The 18,784-nt window shown below is 46.1% G+C and overlaps 2 protein-coding genes and 2 non-coding genes across 15 annotated transcripts in view; all 4 read right to left on the reverse strand.

The window, feature by feature from the left end:
- Nucleotides 1-11,389, reverse strand: part of BAZ2A (bromodomain adjacent to zinc finger domain 2A) — a 32,533-nt gene extending 21,144 nt beyond the window's left edge. For 4 of the 12 annotated variants that reach the window (XM_039865722.1, XM_039865718.1, XM_039865712.1 and 1 more), the window contains exon 1: nt 11,189-11,389. In XM_039865722.1, the coding sequence (XP_039721656.1) occupies nt 11,189-11,192 (4 nt within the window). In that variant the 5' untranslated portion in view covers nt 11,193-11,389. Of the gene's footprint in view, nt 1-5,766; nt 5,886-6,397; nt 6,483-9,896; nt 9,997-11,188 lie in introns of those variants that run through there. The other 8 variants (XM_039865723.1, XM_039865713.1, XM_039865717.1 and 5 more) reach the window with 6 other exon arrangements.
- Nucleotides 11,390-12,906: 1,517 nt separating this feature from the next.
- On the reverse strand, nt 12,907-18,584 carry ATP5F1B (ATP synthase F1 subunit beta). The gene is made up of 10 exons (XM_039865726.1): nt 18,338-18,584; nt 17,672-17,854; nt 17,253-17,427; nt 16,575-16,696; nt 16,135-16,319; nt 15,445-15,603; nt 15,210-15,332; nt 14,384-14,596; nt 13,758-13,959; nt 12,907-13,162 (listed from the first exon to the last, which is right to left on the reverse strand). Exons 1-10 carry the CDS (start codon nt 18,462-18,464, stop codon nt 13,065-13,067), a joined length of 1,587 nt encoding a protein of 528 aa, XP_039721660.1. The 5' UTR covers nt 18,465-18,584; the 3' UTR covers nt 12,907-13,064.
- On the reverse strand, nt 16,414-16,483 carry LOC120605166 (small nucleolar RNA SNORD59). Its single transcript, XR_005653539.1, has one exon. It is a non-coding gene; the product is annotated as a small nucleolar RNA SNORD59 (small nucleolar RNA).
- LOC120605165 (small nucleolar RNA SNORD59) lies at nt 17,529-17,602 on the reverse strand. The gene has a single exon (XR_005653538.1). It is a non-coding gene; the product is annotated as a small nucleolar RNA SNORD59 (small nucleolar RNA).
- Nucleotides 18,585-18,784: the final 200 nt, after the last annotated feature.

Raw genomic sequence — 18,784 nt, forward strand, 5'->3', positions numbered from 1 at the left:
TTTCATCATTAGTAAGAACTTTAGTACCCACCTCCTGAGCTTGTAAGGATTAAATGAGAAAATCTAGGCCTTAGCAGTGTCTGTCATCCAGCAAACACTCGACAAATGTTAGCTATTAATATTATTAGACAAAAAGAGTAAAGATTGCTTAGTTTTCAAAAATCAGGTCCAAAAGATCAAAATATAACAAATATAATTTAAAACGTTACCAGCATAAAAGATACTACATAACTAGGGATGATCTTCCCAGCCAGACTCCCTTATAGGCAAATTGACTCAATTTCAGAGATCACTTAAATATGAGATCACAGTATGGGAATGAGAAGAAAATGTAGACAGCTCCTCTCAGCAATAAACCCAAAGTTATTTCATTTTAACCTTCCTACCCAAGACGCTTTCCACAACAAAGCCTGAAGGTGAATTATGCCCTCCCATCTAGAACTAGTAAGGACAACAGTAAAGCAAAAGAGAGTGTCTCCCTTTGAACTAATAGGATTTTGGCCAAATGAAAAAAGAAATCAGTCAGTGCCCAAACCCCCAGAATAGCAGACGTTCTCATGACCAGGAAGTACAATCAAGGCCAGCACCCAGCCCAGTCCCAGTAGTATGTAAATGGATCTTTTAAGAGCCTCTGTGCTTCCTTTATAAGAGTTAAGGGGCAGTGCCCCTTAAGCTTGAAGCAGTAAAGTCCTTGCCACATGACCAAATAGGTTGTTTTTCTCTCAGTTGCAATTGAAGAATTACTTCTCTGTGGACCTGTGACATGGTTTTAACAGAAAAAGGCTGACAATGCACGAAGTGTTGAAATAAGTATTACAGATTTCAACACTGTTGCAGGTGCCCGACCAATCCTAACACTCAGACCTCTGAGGCTACACACAGAAAGACAAGACACACATTAATACCATCCAGCTAGACACTGTGGCAGTCCCTAAAGCTCTTTGATTCTTTCTTCCCATATAGTATACCAAAATTCGACAAATAGGTTACTAATTCTTTTTTTTTTTGAAAGAAGAGAGATTTCAAATGCTTATCTTTACTGAACAGCAAATACAAATTTTGCTGTATAGTAAATAAATCATAGCACTATGTTTTAGCTCTACAACTGTGTTATAAAGAACATTTTTTAATTTACATATCTCTGGATTCACCCACCATACTCTAATATAGTAGTTCCCAACCAGGAGTGATCTTGCCCACTGAAGGGACATTTAGTAATGACAAAAGATATATGCCACTGGCATCTAGTACGTAGAAGCTAGGGATGCTTCTAATGATCCTGCAATACACAAGACAGCCCATTACAACAAAGAATTATCTGGCCCAAGATATCAATAGTGCCAAGATTGCAAAGCCCTGCTTTAATACAAAAGCTGCCCCATTCCCTATCCCTATCCCATACCCTGGGAAAGTTTTCACTATTCTCAGTTCCTGATGCTGCAAACAAGGATGCTTTGACTTCGACATCTAAAAATCCCTTCCCTGGCTAAGCTGTTTTTCTTTACCAGTACTGAGTTCCCAGTGCCAAGCCACAGAATTGACATGTCTCCTTCCTCAGCACAGCCCATCCTGACAGCCCTGGTAACAATATTGCCTTCAAACTCTGACTCAGACTACAGCATGTACTGACTGAGGCTCTCAAAATGTCCTTTCCTTAACCCCCTTTCCTTCTAGTCAGGACAGCAAGGCAGAAGGAAGATGATGAAAGAAGATATACCAAGGGAGGCTACTCAAATATAATAGTCATGTCCAGGCTGCTCAGAAGAACAGAAAGATGACTGCTCTCTGTCCTTATTTCTTCTAAACTATGTAAGTTCTACACCATCAATCAGATATTAAGTTCTATCACTTTAACTGCAACACCTAATTTAGTGCTAAGTACATAAAAAAGTCCAAAGAAATACTTACCTGTTGAACCCACAGATTGGATTAAGGAATAAATAGATATATATTTTCTACCACTACCAGCTTACTCATCTAATAAAAGTTATGGTTTTTGCTCCTACGAGTCTCAGAGAACCAAAAAATTCAGCTTCATTCTTCACAGAGATAACAATTTCTAGAAGGAAGAAAGGCCCTAAATCTTGACATATTTTAGACAGCTGTCCTCTGAAGAAAATAGGGAAGGAAACAGGAAGTACTGAGGATGTAAAAAGGCAATAAACTTAAGCTCTAAGTTATTCTCTGTTAAGCTCTAAAATGTTATGCTTGATTTAACTGAATACTCAAGACACAAAGTAGGTTTTAAAATATTTGTTGACTGAATAAAGGAACCATATAATGATCTAGGCTAGGTTTTCTGCCACTTCACTATCAGAAGACTAGAAATGCCTCTGAAATTGCAGGACACTAAAAACCATACTCCAGAGGTTGTAACAAGGTTATTTCCTTCTTTCAGCTCTCTCTGATTGTTTCATAGAAATTCAGCTCTAACAGTTAAGGACTCCATCTTTCCTTCAAAAAGATGTCCCCCTCCCCACAAAATCCCAAACTGAGCAAGCAAGTTAAGGATCCCGTTTGCTGAGGCAGATTATAGAGAGTCCAATACCAGGAGACTAAAAGCAATGAGACCAGCTGTCTCGAGAATCCTCGTGTTTTAGTTTTTTGATGAATTTTTGGTAAGGTTACATTATCCTTTTAGTCTGTAAAATATCCTTTTATCCTTTATAATTAAAAGGACAAAACACTCAGTAACATAATAACACAATTCTACTTATTGCTAGTGACCCAATCCAAGAAAAAAATCCAGAGCTCTTCAAAGCTTGTTTTGAGGAATTTTATAAATTTCAAAATTATGCAGACTAGCAAGCTGGTGACAAATGGTCCTTCTGACTCACATGTAACAATGCAGATAAAGTATTAATCTTAGGCTACGAGATATATGAGGACACCCATACCCCAAGAAACAAATCAGGAAGATTTGCCCCAGGAGTTTTATATTTCACTCTATGTCCTGGGATGTCAAAACTTTGGCTCAATGAATACATCTCACACAAGGTCAAACATCACACCAGTTATTAAACTAACTTCCACACTATTTTAACAGTAAAAGAATATAGAGACCACTTCAGAGGTGGTAAGAAAGGTCAACAGCCAGAAGACACAGTCAGTAACCCTAACAAGCTTTGCTTCTCTCCTGGCAACACCTGATTCCAGAACCACGAGTCTGCAAGAGGAGCCTCTCAGGGCATTCTAGATTTCTGACTGGCTCTGAGGTAAGCCGGCATAGTTCTCTCTATACCTCAAATTTTTTCCTTTAGAGAAAGAAAAGAGAAAAAAATGGGTCAATATTAAGAAATCCACTTCTCTGATAGAAAAAATGCATCCATTTTACAACGCTATGAAAGGTCTGTTTCATTCAGCTTTCTTATCAATCATTTTCGAATGAAGTCAGTATCTAATTTCTCAAAACCAATTTCTATTCCTTTTAAAGATCCAAGAGAAAAGTGGTCTTTCTCTTTACTTCACTCTTTTAACCCTCAACATGGAAAATCAATTTACTATTCTGTCAGGTCCCAATTTAGATAATCAAAGGTTGAAGAAAGGGAACTTAAATTCAGTGTCTAATAAATGCTATCAGAAAGCAACTCAAACTAATGAGTCAAGCAGAGGGGCAAGAAAAAAGACAATGACATCAGACTTGTTTTTACTATTTCCAGAAAATTAATCCTAACAACTCCAGTGAAAGGAGCAATAATGCTATCACATAATCATATACATCTATCTGTTCATAATCTGGACCTTTATTCTAGGAATGTACAATTCAGGTGGGAGGTCTGTGAATGGAAAATACTAAAAGTTTATTTAAGTGCTAGGCTTCAGCAGTTTTCAGGATAGTCCAAATGATCTAAATACCTCATCTCTCAAAATATAAAATCTTGTGTAGCCAACTCATCTCTAACCAAATTCAGTGTCTAGCAAAGTGCCTGGGGATATAGTACACAGTCAATCACTGTATGCCATTGTAGAAATCTCCTGAAGTTATCAGGTGGGAGAAAGAAAATTTGGACACATGACTTTGCACAAAACAGAGGAAAATCTAACCGTGCTCCAAAAAGGTAAGAGAGAAGATGACTTTTATGGGCTGAAGGGTCAGTCATTTGATAGCAAGCTCTCCTAATTAGTTGGTTCTGCAGAAGGTAAACTCTCCAGCACCCTGTCCGACAACAGGCTTCCCACATGGACAGACTATCCTCAGGCTAGAATCACCAGTGAGGAACAAACCCACCATTCTCTCACTGGCAAATCAGTCCCTATCCCAACATACAAATCCATTTCATAGTTAAAGCTTCCTCATTCCCTCTTCTTCCACCTCTCAGAATCTACCCTTCTTCACCTCACAAGTTCATTTGCTCAGGTGCTCTGCAATACAGAAGCTTGTCATACTTAAGACTATATTAAGCAGGATTCCAAAAAGCTACTCTCATGCCACAAAAGATCCCAGGTCCTCCTGGCAGTTCCACTCTTAGGGAATTTGCGACACTGTACTGAAAGTGTAGCCCTGCTGGTGAATGACTGAGTCTGCTTCTCTATGACCTCTAGCTCAAGGGAAAAAAATCAAGACAGGCAACAGAGATGCTCTAGAGGAGGGATCAGGATCAGTGAGCCAACGGCAGTTGAATACTTCCAATTGACAAATTAAGTTTACAAAAAAAAAAAAAAAAAGTCGAACGAAAGGACCTCATGGTTGGAAAGATTCAAGCTTGCCCAGAAGGCCTCAGAAAATGAAACCAAATCTGATTAAAATGGACATTTCAAAACAAGAGACGCAGCAGCAAACGCACAGCTGCCATTTCCCGGCCACTTCCTGCGGGAGGCTTGGGGGAGGGGCTGTTTGTGTACAGATGGAGGTAGAAGCTATCCCCCCATCGCCTCCCGAAGGATGCAAACGTCTCACTCCAATAAATCCTACAAAGGATGACTGCTATTGGCATTGCTTTCTCCTGAAAATTGGGAACAGCGGGAAAGAAAGGAATGATGCCGGATGGTCTTTTCCGCCACGGAAATGGGGATCCCCTTAGTGAGGGATCTCCCTTGGAAAGGAATCCCTCTTTATTCTTTCCTTCAGTCCCTAAACCCAGCTCAAATCCGGACGCCTCAGCATCAGCCCTATCAACCCCCGTCCTGGAGTAGGAGATTCTCCCAGTACTCGAGGGCCCCCAGCACAGCACCACTCCAGCAAGGCCCTCTGCTGCTGGCCAAGCTCAAGAGAACGTGCACGCGCTATACACACTACACCACACACACACACCCACACCCGAGGGAGACACCCTAAGACCTCTGGAAACCCCTTCAACCGTCCACTCACCGCTGCCAAAACGCCCCGATCCCCACGAACGGGGTGTTTAACCCGCCCAGGGAACCCCCCTCACCTACCCTCCGCACTCGGGCAATTCCCACCCCCACCCGAGGAGGTGGAGCCCCTCCCGGGGATTCCACCCCGAGTCCGCCACAGGAGTCATCTCCACCAGCCAGGCGGCTTCTCCGCCTTCTCGTCGTCGCCGTCGTCGCCGGAGCCTCCACAGCTACTCCCGCCCCCGCCGCCCCATCCCGGGTCTTTAGTAGACCCACAAGCCCCCTTCACCACCCAGCCTCTAGGCAGGGAGACCCCCACCCGGGGCTGGAGTCTAACTGGAAATAAGCTCGCGTCAGCTTCTCGCCCCAGGCGAGGCGCTAGGCGGCTCTGGAGCCTCTGTTCCCTGAGGGAAGCCACGGATGAAAGCCGGGCTCCCTCCCCTCAGGCCCCCTGCCACAGACCCAACAGACCTGAGGCGGCGGCGTCCAGCCTGGCTCGGGGCTTGTCTCTCCCCGGGGGACGGGCGGTTCACATGGCCACGCTCCGGGCGCCAAGAGGGGAGGGGATCGCGGGGAGGTCCGGGGTCAGGAGGGGGAGGGACGCGGCTCAACCGCGGGGCCAGAGCAGAGCCAACATGGCCGGCGGGGGAGGAGTGAGCCGAAGCCGGAGGGGGCGGGGAAGCTGCAGTCGACAGCGAGCCGCCCTCCGCGGCCTCCGCCACCGGGTCCTAGCGCCGAGCATTCTGGCTTCCCCGACCCGGATCTGGGTCCTAGCGCCGCGGTGTTTCCCTAGGCTACCCGGCAGCTCCCTCTTTGCCGTGTCTCAATTGTGGCCAGTAGTCCCGGGGCACACTGAACAAACTGAAAGGCATTCCTTGGTCCCAAGGTTAACCTAAAAGACCAAACTTCTAGGACCAAGACATGTGCCACTCCCATAACGGAGGAAAGGCAGAGGGGGGAGTGATAATTTCGGGGGCAATTATTTCCCAGGCTGGGTCGTGGAAAAGTGGAAGTGTAGAAGCAGAAAGATTAGTCAGCAAAGTTCAGTCCTGGTAAAGGGGTGGAGAAAGGCAAGAGCCTGCTGTGCCGGCTGCCCACTCACCTCTGTTCCGTGGGGGCAGCCTGGTCCTGCCTGGATCACCACTTTCCTGGCGACATCTGCAGGGCCCTGGGGGTCGGGAAGATTCCTGTGTGTAGGAAAAGGAAGCTCAGCTCAGGGACCAGAGAGGGAAGACCTGAGTCTAGCCGAAACCTGGTAAGAGGAGCAGGGGATGAGCGCGAAAACTGACCAGCTAATAAGATGCCCCAAATGTCCACCTATTCCACGGTTTCAGTACTTTTTCTGATAAGGCTATATAATTGTGTGAAACCTAATGAGGACAGAAAAGAAAAGTCTAGCAGAGGACTAGAATTTGGCTATCATCTAAAACGTCTATTGCAGGGCCCCAGGATTGAGAACAGTATCATATATGTTAAAATTTAGAGAATTTCTAGTTCAACCTTCTTTTGTTTGGCAGATAAAGAAATTAAGGCCCAGAGAGGTTAATCGACTTGTTCAAGAGCAAACAGTAGATAAGATATGACTAGAAGTCAGGTTTACTTTCTTTGCAACTCAGTATGCTTTGCAGGCTTCAAAATAATTCCCCTTCCAATTCCATGCGATGCAGTACTACGAAAAAATGCCTAAACTGTGCAAAACTCAGGTTGAATATTCTGGAAGAGGAATATGGGGATGTAGATGTTGAAACTCTGGCAGGTTGAGAGGTCACGAAATACCTTTTCATTTGGGAGTCTGAGGAGGAAGGAGATCTGAAAACTGGGTGGAGACAGGGCATGGTCTAATACATCAGTCTAGATTGGATTTCCTTTACTTAACCAGAGAAGTAGGCTCATCCTGAGTTTGGGGGAGAGGCTCCACTCCCCAATACAAATGGTTCAGAAAGGCCAAGAAGGAAGTGAGCTTCAGCAAAGTCTTTAAAGTGTGTGGGCCAGAGAGAAGGCTAAGAGGGTTTAGGAGGGTTTCTCTCTCTCTCCTGAGAAAAGCAGATAGATTATCAGGGGGAAAAGGTAGACAGGTAGAAATCAAAACCCTTCTTTCTTCCCTAAGTAACAGATTTGCAGGTCACCTTAGAGAAAAAAATAAAGACCCTCAAACAGCCTGCTGATCTCGATTCCCTGAGTAAATAAGGGCCACACTCAGAGGATAGGAGTCCTTTCTTCTGGAGAAAGCAGGGATCCACCAATTCTGCTAAAGAATGCCCACCACCACCTTCAATCCTCCAAATAAAAAATAAAGGCAGGGGAAGAAGAGAGCTCAAAGTATGGAACTGCCTTCCTAAATGGCCAGGGTAAAGAGCTGGTATCTTTTATTTTCTCTTCGCTTTTCCAGGGAGGATGAGGTCTCAAGAATCTTCCTACCTCCCGTCCCCAATCATAGGGCAGGCCATTCAGAGACTGAAGGCAGGGGAGGAGCCTGCGCCAGTCAGACGGGTGTTAGCCACGCCTCTCCCCACACCCACACACACCCACCCGCTGGCTCCACTCTGCTCCGGAAGAGCCGGTTACTCCTGTGCCCCACTAAGTGCCCCCACCCCTTCCGAGCCCCAGGCCTAGTCTCCAGGGCAACTCCTAGCACTATCCCAGCCAGGAGCGGTTGGGAAGAGGGGTGCTGGATTGGAGAGCGCCATCTGGGTTTAGAAAAGTGGGGCAGGATCCATTTTTTCCCATCTGGTGCAGAAAGACTACGATCATCTTCCTCCCTGAATAAGACCCCTCCTCATCCCATCTAACCAGAGATCTTCTTTGCTCTTTGAGAAAGGATGACGGTGGGATGTCAATATGCTCAACAGCTGGGTGTTTACTTCTTGCCAGAAGTCAGCCCAGGCAGCAGCTGTGCTTCTCATCCCCCGCCCCATCCAGACGACAGAGGGCAGACTGACCCCATATGTCCCCAAACATTCCTCAATCCCTTCAGATGTGGCCAATCACATACCCCATCTCCCTCTAGGAAGCTACTAGAAAGGGGAAGAAAGGAGTAAATGGTCATTTTTTCAGCAACTTGTGAGAAGGGTACCTAGGGAATACTCTGAACCTCTCTCAAGCCAGGCTAGTGGGTGGGTAATAAAGAGAATGCTCCCCCTTTCTCACCCTCCCTATGTTCCTATGACTCTGGGGTCAGTTGCCACATACTCTGACTCCACTCTGGAGCCAGATGGCTGGGGCTGGAATGGTGAAGAGAAAAAGGGAGTGAGGATGGGATTCGTTGGCATCCCTCTACCTTCCTTCCTCAGCCCCTTCAGATAGTCCTGGAATTCACCCCCAAACACCACTGCTGACCACCCTCTCCTCCCTCCAGCTCCCGGAACATGACTGAAGCAAATCCACACACCTGTCCTCTCGTTTCTAGAGGAGAGGTGAGAGCACACAAAAAAGAAAGATTAGAGCTGAAGGTGCAGCTGGACTTAAAGGGAGGGAGGAATTCTCCAATGGAGGTAGGGTAACTATTAAAGACCTCCCTTGCCCTCACTGTCTGAAGGTTCATTGTGTTAATAGGACTAGTAGGGAGATGGTCCTCAACCCTGTAACAATTTTAACTTGTCCTCCTCCCTCTCCAGGTTACTGAATAAACAGTCTCCTCCCCCTCTGTATTGAGGAGGCTAGATCTCCCATAACATATCAAAAGGACCGTGACCCCTCCTCTTCTCTCCAAGTTGGTATGTGTCCCCTCAGATTCACACACAATCCAGTTTCAAACTCAGCAAGGAGTTTCTCCAAGGTGGTCTAAGGACAGGATGGAGAAATCCCTAATTTCCGTAGGGGTGGGACTACTTTGCATCTGAATAAAGGCTGAGCTTGCCTCTCCTCCAACACCCTTAGAGAATTAGTCTCAGCCCATCCCTCACCTACTATTTCCCCTAACAGCCCCTTAAGCCCCGAGATTCTGCACACACACACCGCCCCCCCCACCATTCCCTGACTTTGAGGTAGGAGCATTCCTAGGCTGGACTGGCCCACCCCAGGCCCAAGAAGAGAAGAGGGCTTTTCCCACCCGCGCTGATTGGTAGGTGCTGATGTTGGATCCCTAAACTCCGGGTGAGGTGGGGTGGGGTGACGGTTACAGAAAAGCTTTAGATGTGTCTTAGTTGAACTTGAAGGACTAGACGGAGGAGGGCCAAAAAGTGCTATAGTCTCTGCTAACCCCTCATCCTCCTTACTGAGGCGAGGAGTTGGGGTGGCGGTTATTCCTCCTCCCATTGGAGGTTAGGATGGCGTGGGAAAGCGCTGGTTCTAGAGAGGAGGAGGCGAAACTCAGACCGCGGGAGATTTTTCTGGCGAGGAAGGAGCGGGGGAGGGGGGAGATCCTGGGTCCAGAATAGGTTACCCTGCAGAGGTTGGCCGAGAGGCGTGAGAAGCCTCGGGATTCCGGTCGCAGAAGACAGGGGAGAAATGGGCGAGTAGATAGTGCCGGGGAGAGGAGGAGGACAGCTCCCGCAGGGGGAAGGTCTCATCCTGAGTCCTAGGCGGCGGGGATCCCGGGGCAGGGAACCGCAGGGGCGGCCTGCCCGGGGACTCCGGGACCGGACGTGGGCACCAGGCCTCACCTGGAGCAGGGCCGGGCCGCAGGCGGTGGCAGCGGCGCCGGCGCAGGTGGCTGAACCCGGCGGCGGAGACGCCTCCTCTCCCAGCCCTAGGCCGGCGGCGGTGGAGGTGGCGGGTGGGGGGAGGATAGCACTTAAAGGGGCAGGAGCTACTGGGGTAAGGACGAGCGCTTGGGTAGGGCTGTCGCAAAGAATCCGCTGGGGGAGGGGGAAGCGGGTGGCGTCTCCTAGGGGCCAGAACCAGGAAGGATCCCGATGGAGGAAGAGAACAGATCCCAGGAAGAAGAGACAGAAACTTATGCGGTGAAGTGGGGGATGGTGGTGGGTCCTAACGTGAAGACTTGGGAGGGCTCCGCCCCTGTGCTCCCGGGGCACCGGCAAAGATCTTTTCACAAAGCAAGGCCGGGAAGGCAGTGAGATCACAAGGACTCAGAGGAGGAGTAGTGAGAACTCAAGGCCGAGCCTGCTGGGGGTAAGGCACAGCGGCCCTACCAGGTGAACAGGTTCCCTGTGTTTCAGCTCCTCAGGGCCCCATCCCTACAGCTGTGGAAAGGCCTGACAGCCTCCTTTCCCCTGGCATTGCCCAAATTTAAACGCCAGTGGAACCAGGAAGCCACGAGGGCAAAGACCTCCTAGGCCTTTCAACCTCAATCCTACCTCTCTGTGCTCAGTGACTGGAGCGTGGGGGGCCGCCAATAGCAACCCTAATGAGGCTGATGTGGGACCGTGAGAATCAGCTTTATTCAAGTTCAGTTCTCCCCCCAACCACCACCACCCTTGCAGCAACCTCTGGGGCAACAGGAAGCAGCTGCTCAATGCAGCCCCCACCTGGTGGTGGGTCAGGGTGGGGGAGGAGAGGAGACTGGGACTTAAAAAGGCTTGGGAGAAAATGGAAGAAGAGTCACCTTAAAAACCCAACAACGCGACCAAAAGTGGGCTTTACTCTTAGGGGGGTAGGCCAGCAAAGAGTACTGTAACATATTAATTGAATCTGAGTAGCTTAAATAGGGAGTAGCAAGGGTCTGGGAGGATGGGGGGTGGGGGCGGGAGGTGGGGAGAGCCACCACCTTAAGTTCAGAGTCTCAAGTTCTTCCTTGGAGCTAGAGCTTGCCAATGCTCATGATCTTTTCGTCGGCAACCTCACCGGCTGAGCCCTGTACCCCTATAGTCCCTTTTCCCTTCCTTCACTCCCCAAAAGAGCAAAGATTAGGCCCCACCCCTGCTGAGTCAGCCAGGGAGGGAGGCAGGCATCCCTCAGGCCTTCCCGAGGTGGGGGTGCTGGTCCTCAAACTTACCCATGTCAGGCTGGCAGGGCTCCAGGGCTGGGACCACCCAGCTACTCACTGTCCTTGGTTCCCCCTTCGTGTGAAGGCTGGCGTTAGATCCTCCCAAACTGTGAGCTGGAAACTAGCACGAATGAAAAAGCCAATGTATGCTTCCTGCGAACCACAGCCTGAACTGCTGTAGGGTGATGTCCCTGTGTGACAGACTGGGGAGGAGAGGGAGGAGGGAAGGGCGGGGCTTTCTCTGGGTGGAGAGGGAGGAGGCGAGGACAGGGCAGAACCAGGAGAAATATGGAGGAAGGTTAGATCTATGTTGACACCCCAGTGGCATAGTAGAAGAGAGTGGTAAAGGGGGAAGGAAATAAATGCAGCTAGTAAGAGGGAGAAGGTTCTCGTTGAATGCTGGGAGACGTTGAATGCTGAGAAACGTAAACGTCTGAGGGGCGGGGGTGGAGGGATACGAACGACCTTTAGGATCACAGTTCCCAGGTCTGCATCTGGTTAACATGGGAAAACAAAGCCGAAAGGGCTGATTCATACCCTTGGGCCTCCTGAACCGGCTTTTTGCCCACTTGAGTCAGGACCTAAAGGAAGTGTCCTCACCTCCATAACTCGACATTTCCCCAAATCCAGGTTTTTCTGGGAGCAAACTACAAGGCACAGGCAGCTCAGGGGCTCCACCTTCCGTCCAGACCTTGACACAGAAGAGACTGGTGCCAAGTACGTCATAGGCAGATGGGAGGAAACTTAGAGGCTCCTACTCCACCCATACTGCCTCTCCCAATGCCCCTCCCCAACCTTCAGCCTCCAGGGGCCTCTGAATTAGGATGTTTGTCTCCGCCCTACTCCTGTCCAATTTGAATGCCTGAGGGGTGGAGCTTATAAATGCAGACTCTTCACGACAAGAGCCCCAGCTGGTTTGTAAACAGTCATTAGCTAAGAACTATATCCTAGCAAATGGCCTTCATAGATTTCAAAATGAGACGTCCTTGCAGTCTCCAGTCCTACCACCAGAGGGAAAAGATAGGTCTGGGCCCAGAAAACTTGAGGCACCAAATCTGACCTTGCAGTAAAAGAGGAACTTGTTTCAAACTGAAATGCGTGTACTTTTGAATACTCCTTCTAACCTTGCATCTTTTAGTGGGCTAAAACAAAGGTGAGGAATTATCTGATTCCATTATTTTAGTTCAGAAGCCTAGGCCCAGCCACCCTAAAAATTGTTATTCCCCTGTAATACAGTCTTTCCCCAACTGTGGTAAGGGATCTTAGCAGAGCTCAGGAAGCCTCCATAGCATTTTTTACCCTGCATTGACTCAAGTGATCACAAACACACAAGTCTAGGCTTGTCCAAAACATAAATCAGGAGGCAGAACACTTTCTGGACAAAAAACTTGATGGCTAAGACAGAAGGAGCTCTTTGACTAGATTTTTGCACAGATCAATATTAATCCTTCAGAACATGTATCATCATTTCCTAAAAATTAAATTCATTTCCTTCACTGATTAACCCCTGCCTTGTCTCAGTCTATTTCTAAACCCAACCCATTTTTCCCAGTATGCTCTTCTAACGAACTCACATTTAGTCCTCAATCCAAAATGATGGCTTTTCTTTTTTGATGACCCATTTCAAACATATGGCCTACTTTGTGCTGTTTCTTGTAGCCATTCTATAATTACTGCTAAAAATTTTAGTGCTGGCTGTGTTGTTAGGATCAAGAAAAACAGACCGATTCTGAGGGGCATACTTTTATTGGAAACCTTAAATAGTCTCAGACAGAACAGAATATCTTCTTCAATCAAGGCTCTCATGTGGCCTACAGAGAAAAATGCGATTTTTGGATTAGGGACAAGGAGAGGGACAGTTTGAAGGGTGAGTGCTGGGATCCCCTTACGAATGCTCTTCAGCCAGCTTATCAGCTTTTGCCACAGCTTCTTCAATGGGTCCCACCATATAGAAGGCCTGTTCTGGGAGATGATCATATTCACCTATACAGAAAAAAAAATCCAACTGATAAGTGGGGGGATATCAACTTTCTGAAGTGTGTACATACTTTACCACTTGAGGCTACGAGTCAGAATTGATGAATTTATGTCACCTGAGAAATCTTTGAACTAACTTCCCTCACAAATCTAATTTATAAGACACAATACAGTATTGATTAAAAACAAATGGTCTGGAGCCACATAACCTGGATTCCAATTACTGCTCTCTATTTTTGGCTGTGTGATATCAAGAATGGTTATTTTAAACTTTTCTGTATGTCAAGTCTTCTAATTTGTAAAACAGGATAATGCCTGCCTTATAAAGATCTTGTAAATCACAAGGGTAACTAACACTGAAAGCCCTCACTTGGTATTGGCTGAGATGAAAATAAGTAATATATTCTCAGAAAAGTATATTTTCTTTTCCAAAGAAAACTGGTGAGAAATAGCTTATTTTTAACTTAAAAAGTTATGTAATTAGGCACAATGAATTATATATTGCTTGATGGCTGCTGGAATGGAAATGTAACACAGCAAGCATTCAAGAGATTTGTGCTTCTCTGCCATTTTATGTTCTGCTTTATACTTGAAATCTCACCTGCCAAAATCTGTTGGAATCCTTTGATGGTCTCCTTTAGAGGTACCAGCTTCCCCATATGACCTGTGAAGACCTCAGCAACCTGGAATGGCTGAGACAAGAATCGCTGTATTTTCCGTGCACGAGACACAGTCAACTTGTCCTCCTCAGAAAGTTCATCCATACCTAGGATGGCAATGATATCCTGGAGGGATTTATAGTCCTATGAAAAAACAAGAGAGCTCCAAGTAAATACATTCCTTTAATTTGGACAAAAAATCTAAGAGTTAATATCACCTTACATTCACACTGAGCTTTGTACAAAGCATTTTAGCACCTTACTTTATAAGTGAAACAAGATAGGAGAGTTACATATTTGGGATGGTCATGAAGGCCCTCAGCTAAGATCAGTGTCTTGTTCTCTCTACTCCTAGTCTGGTGCTGATAAATAAAATTGGAATCCAAAGACCAAGTACCTGTAAACCTAAAAGACCTCAGTAACACACACTAGAAACTGGTGGTCTCATCTTTCCTTGCTCCAAAGCAAACTACGGAAGTCACCAGGAAAGATCCGGTCATAATTTAGTCCCCAAATTCCATCTGTATGATTTTATGGACACTAATCTCACACCTACAATAATACTCACCTGTAGGATCTTTTGCACCCCACGGGCAACATCATAATGCTCACTGCCAACAATGTTGGGATCCATAATGCGAGAAGTGGAGTCCAGAGGATCCACTGCTGGATAGATGCCCAGCTCAGCAATAGCGCGGGACAACACAGTGGTAGCATCCAAATGGGCAAAGGTAGTGGCAGGGGCAGGGTCAGTCAAGTCATCAGCAGGCACGTAAATAGCCTAAAATGAGTCAAGAAGCCATGAGAAGCAGCAAGCTAAATAAGTCTACTTATGCCACCCCCTTTTCTGACCTCTCATTATCTTACTCCATATCTTCTTAGCAGTTAAGAGTCCAACTCAAAAGAGCCTTCTTACCAGCCCTAATAGCTGCTGAGTTTATAGATTATCTAGTTCCTCCAAGCTGTGAAAGAATTTTCACAGTCATTCCTTTTGTCTTTCATCGACATTTTAACTCTACTGTACTGATACCCACTTTTAGAGCTAAAAACTAAACAAAAACCAAAACCAAAACCCACCTTATACCACTACAACAGTTTACTAGGAAAATGAATTGTGAAAGTCGCTACATAATTTAGACATACTTTTAGATAATTTTCACCCTTAGGGTGAAAACTACAAGTTTGTAATCTACATTAACATGTATACCTTCAATTACTTTAGACGAATGTTTAACCTTTTAGGGTCTTTAACACGCATACACAAAAATTTACCCATTATTTTAGGGAGTTCATAAACCCAGTTATAAGCCTTTTGAAATAAGTTAACAAGGTTTTATACTTGTCTATACACGCCTTTATACAAATTAGACCTTCTTCCATTCAATTGTTCTTACTTGTACAGAGGTGATAGATCCCTTCTTGGTGGTGGTGATTCTTTCCTGCATGGTACCCATGTCAGTGGCCAGGGTAGGCTGATAGCCCACAGCAGAAGGGATTCTGCCCAATAAAGCAGACACCTTAAAAAGAAAAAGAATAAGAACAAAAGATTTCAGTTGTCTACATGTTCAACCTCATTTCCGTCATTCCATAGAAAGGTCAAATGAATCAGATCCTCTCACGTTTTCTTACCTCTGAGCCAGCCTGGGTGAAGCGAAAGATGTTATCAATAAATAGCAGTACATCCTGACCTTCTTGGTCTCTGAAGTATTCAGCCACAGTCAGTCCAGTTAGGGCCACCCGGGCACGAGCACCAGGTGGTTCATTCATCTGACCATACACCAGTGCTACCTGCAGTAATCACACACAATCAGAGAACCTGGCAGAGGAGTATAAAAGCCAATGATCCCAAATCAGTAAAACTACAAAAAAACACTCCTTATCAGAAAGTGTTAATGTTTTTGTTTGCAAATTTCATTTCCCTTTTAGAGATGCAGTTCAAAACAACACAAACGGTAACTTCTTATATTACTGAGGTAAAATTCTATAAATTACTAAAGTAGTAAGAAGGAAATACACTAAGTAAAAAGCACAAAATAGGGTCATCTAAACATATTAATCACCTCCAACTCTCCTCCAAATTAGCTTTCAAATGACGGTACTATCTACCAAAAACAGTCTGGATATGTAATTTAATGTGAAAGAGAAAAGAAATGTGCATTAGTGTTATTCAAAGTGTGTGTGGGGGGGCGGGGAGAATGACAGGAATTTCCTTTGTAGCTCCTGGAACACTAAAACCATGGCTTCAGCTAAACAATGCAGTCAACTAAAACAATTTCCTAGCATACCTACCATGTGAACATCAATCAGTTCAGTACTTACCTTTGAGGTAGCATCTTTTAAGTTGATAACACCAGACTCAATCATTTCATGGTATAAGTCATTGCCCTCACGGGTTCTCTCACCAACACCAGCAAACACAGAATAACCACCATGGGCTTTGGCAACGTTGTTGATTAACTCCATGATCAGTACAGTCTTGCCAACTCCAGCACCACCAAAGAGCCCTGGGAGAGGTTGAGAAGAAAGAATAGTTAAGAATAGTTATTTGTTCCCAAATAAGCAAACTTAAAAAAAAAAAAAGCTTCTTTCCATCTTTTTCCTTCTCAGGAATGGCATCTGGCTTCAGCAAACTCAGAAGAACGAAAGTCAGAGCTACTCATCAGTGAGGGATAGATCTCAGTACCCCACTCATAACATGGTAGGATTTTTTTCTTCCAGCATTAGGTTTGGAAATTACTATGTGCCCACCACTAACATACCAATTTTGCCACCTTTGGCATAGGGAGCCAGCAGATCCACAACCTTGATACCAGTAACCAGAATTTCCTGCTCAACACTCATCTCCATGAACTCAGGAGCCTCAGCATGAATAGGAGCAAATCTGCAAAGGCATAAGAGATTAATATCTACTCATCTTGTTGAAAGGTTCCCCTCAATTCTCAAGTCTAACACTTTACTCAGTCTCATCTCTTCTTATATAACATTCTAGAAAAGTCATTCGGCATCTAGCCCAACATTCTGCAACAAAGGGGATTTCATTATCCCAGGAAGCAATAATTCCATTCTCTTGACAACTATGTCACAAAGATTTTGCTTTTACTGAGTCCTAACCTAATAGCATTTCTTCACATACCAACAGGGAACACAAGACTTGCAAGTTCTGGAAATCCCACAACATAAGCCATTGGTATTAAAACTCAAATAATCAACTTCGGTCCTAAGTAGCAGGCATTTTATAATCAGAAATTCTGCATCCTTAATTTTCTGCAGAAGAAACTGCACTGTGTGGTTTTAATAATTGAATATATCGACGTTTTAAGTATTCTCTGCAGGAAAATTCTGCTATACTAAAAGTTATCACCTTAATATGTAACACTGCAAGAAAAGGCGGTGTTTTGGGGATATCTGTGTCTAGATGCAGCAAGAGTGACACTTACTGTTTGGTTTTGATGGGGCCTCTCTCATCAATAGGTTCTCCAATGACATTCATAATTCTGCCCAAGGTCTCAGGACCAACAGGAATTTTGATTGGTGCACCAGAATCCAGGACTTTCTGGCCTCTAACCAAGCCTTCTGTACCATCCATGGCAATGGTCCTTACTGTGCTCTCACCTGTCAGATAAGGGTATTGCAGGATGATACAAAGACAAGTTGGCTTCATGATCCTTAAACAAAGTGTAAAGTGGCATGAAAGACCTCAATCAACCAAGGTTCCTTCTCAGTACCTAAACATGGCTTCAGCAAACTCAGAAGAACGAAAGTCATTTGATAAAGTCATCATAGAAGGAAGACAGCCTGGATTTTGGAATATTTGAGCTCAACAAATTCTTTACTATTCCTAACAAATTCTACTTACCCAAATGCTGGGCCACCTCCAAAACCAGCCTGGTATCCCTGCCTTGCACTTCTAGGGCATTTAGGATGGGTGGTAGCCCCTCATCAAATTGGACGTCCACCACTGCACCGATGACTGCCACGATGCGTCCGGTGGCGGCGCCTGCCTTTGGCGAAGGAGATGTTTGGGCTGCATAGTCTCTGGCTAACAGACACAAACGATATTGAAAGGAGCTGGGATCAGGGCAGTTAAAGGTCATCAGAAGCCCCGATTCAACCCACAAGGACTGGTGAATTCAGCCGAGGCCCAGCCTCCTTCCGCTTGCAGAGAAGGAGTGTCCAGAGGAAGGGCCGTGCAGAAACCGAGGAAGCGCCTGTACAATTCTCCCATCCTCAGGCACGAAACCCCATTATTCGAGAGCTCGGTGCCCCGCTTCCACAAGAAGGTCATTGCACCTACCACACTTTCCCGTCACAATGCACCCTCATTTTCCAAAATAAGACGGAATGAGATCGAAGAAAGCACCGATAGGTGAACCGTTCCTGTTCTTCAGCCGTTAGAAGGAAGGGCGCTGGCCTTGGCGTCTTTCTAGCACCACAGATACCTCAGGCCCGAGCGACAATCGGCCCCCGGCTCAAGGTCATGGGGCGGCAGAAACCAACCCAGCTCCTAGAAAAAGGCACTTACCAGACTGAAGCGCTGTCGGGGCGGCCCGCAGTAAGAGCTGAACTTGGGGTAGCGGTGCTGAAGGGTTGAATCCCCGCAAAGCCCCGGAGGCCGAGGCTGCAGCGACACGGCCCACAAGACCCAACATGGCGGAGTCCGTGTGGAGACTAAACGCAGCAGCACTAGAGGCCGCCAACTCCCCGGCGGTTGGGGCGAGGCCTATTGGGCAGTAGGCATGTCCATTGGATGAGCTTGCTGCTCATCATTTTCAGCGCTGCTTCTATAGGTTAAAAATCTCTCATCTTCTCAACCATTGGCGAAAATTTGTGCTAATCTGAATTCACTTTTTTATTGGACATTGGCAGACTAGGTACGACCCTCATAGTCTCTAACCGTAATTGGACAACAGAGATGTCAGTTGAAGATAGTACTTGGCGGAACTACGTTTAGGAAAAGGGGCCGAGTTCC

Source organism: Pteropus medius, unplaced genomic scaffold (genome assembly GCF_902729225.1).
Source record: "Pteropus medius unplaced genomic scaffold, Ma_sr-lr_union100, whole genome shotgun sequence".
NCBI classification, from domain to species: Eukaryota; Metazoa; Chordata; class Mammalia; order Chiroptera; family Pteropodidae; genus Pteropus; species Pteropus medius.

What these genes read in the sequence shown, in the direction of transcription:
- ATP5F1B (XM_039865726.1), bottom strand. Translation starts at nt 18,464, where the DNA reads ATGTTGGGTCTTGTGGGCCGTGTCGCTGCAGCCTCGGCCTCCGGGGCT. An exon ending in TAAAAGATGCTACCTCAAAG is followed by an intron (nt 15,604 to 16,134) that starts GTAAGTACTGAA and finishes TGATTACTGCAG; the next exon opens with GTAGCACTGGTGTATGGTCA. An exon ending in ATTCCAACAGATTTTGGCAG is followed by an intron (nt 13,163 to 13,757) that starts GTGAGATTTCAA and finishes TTTTCTGTATAG; the next exon opens with GTGAATATGATCATCTCCCA.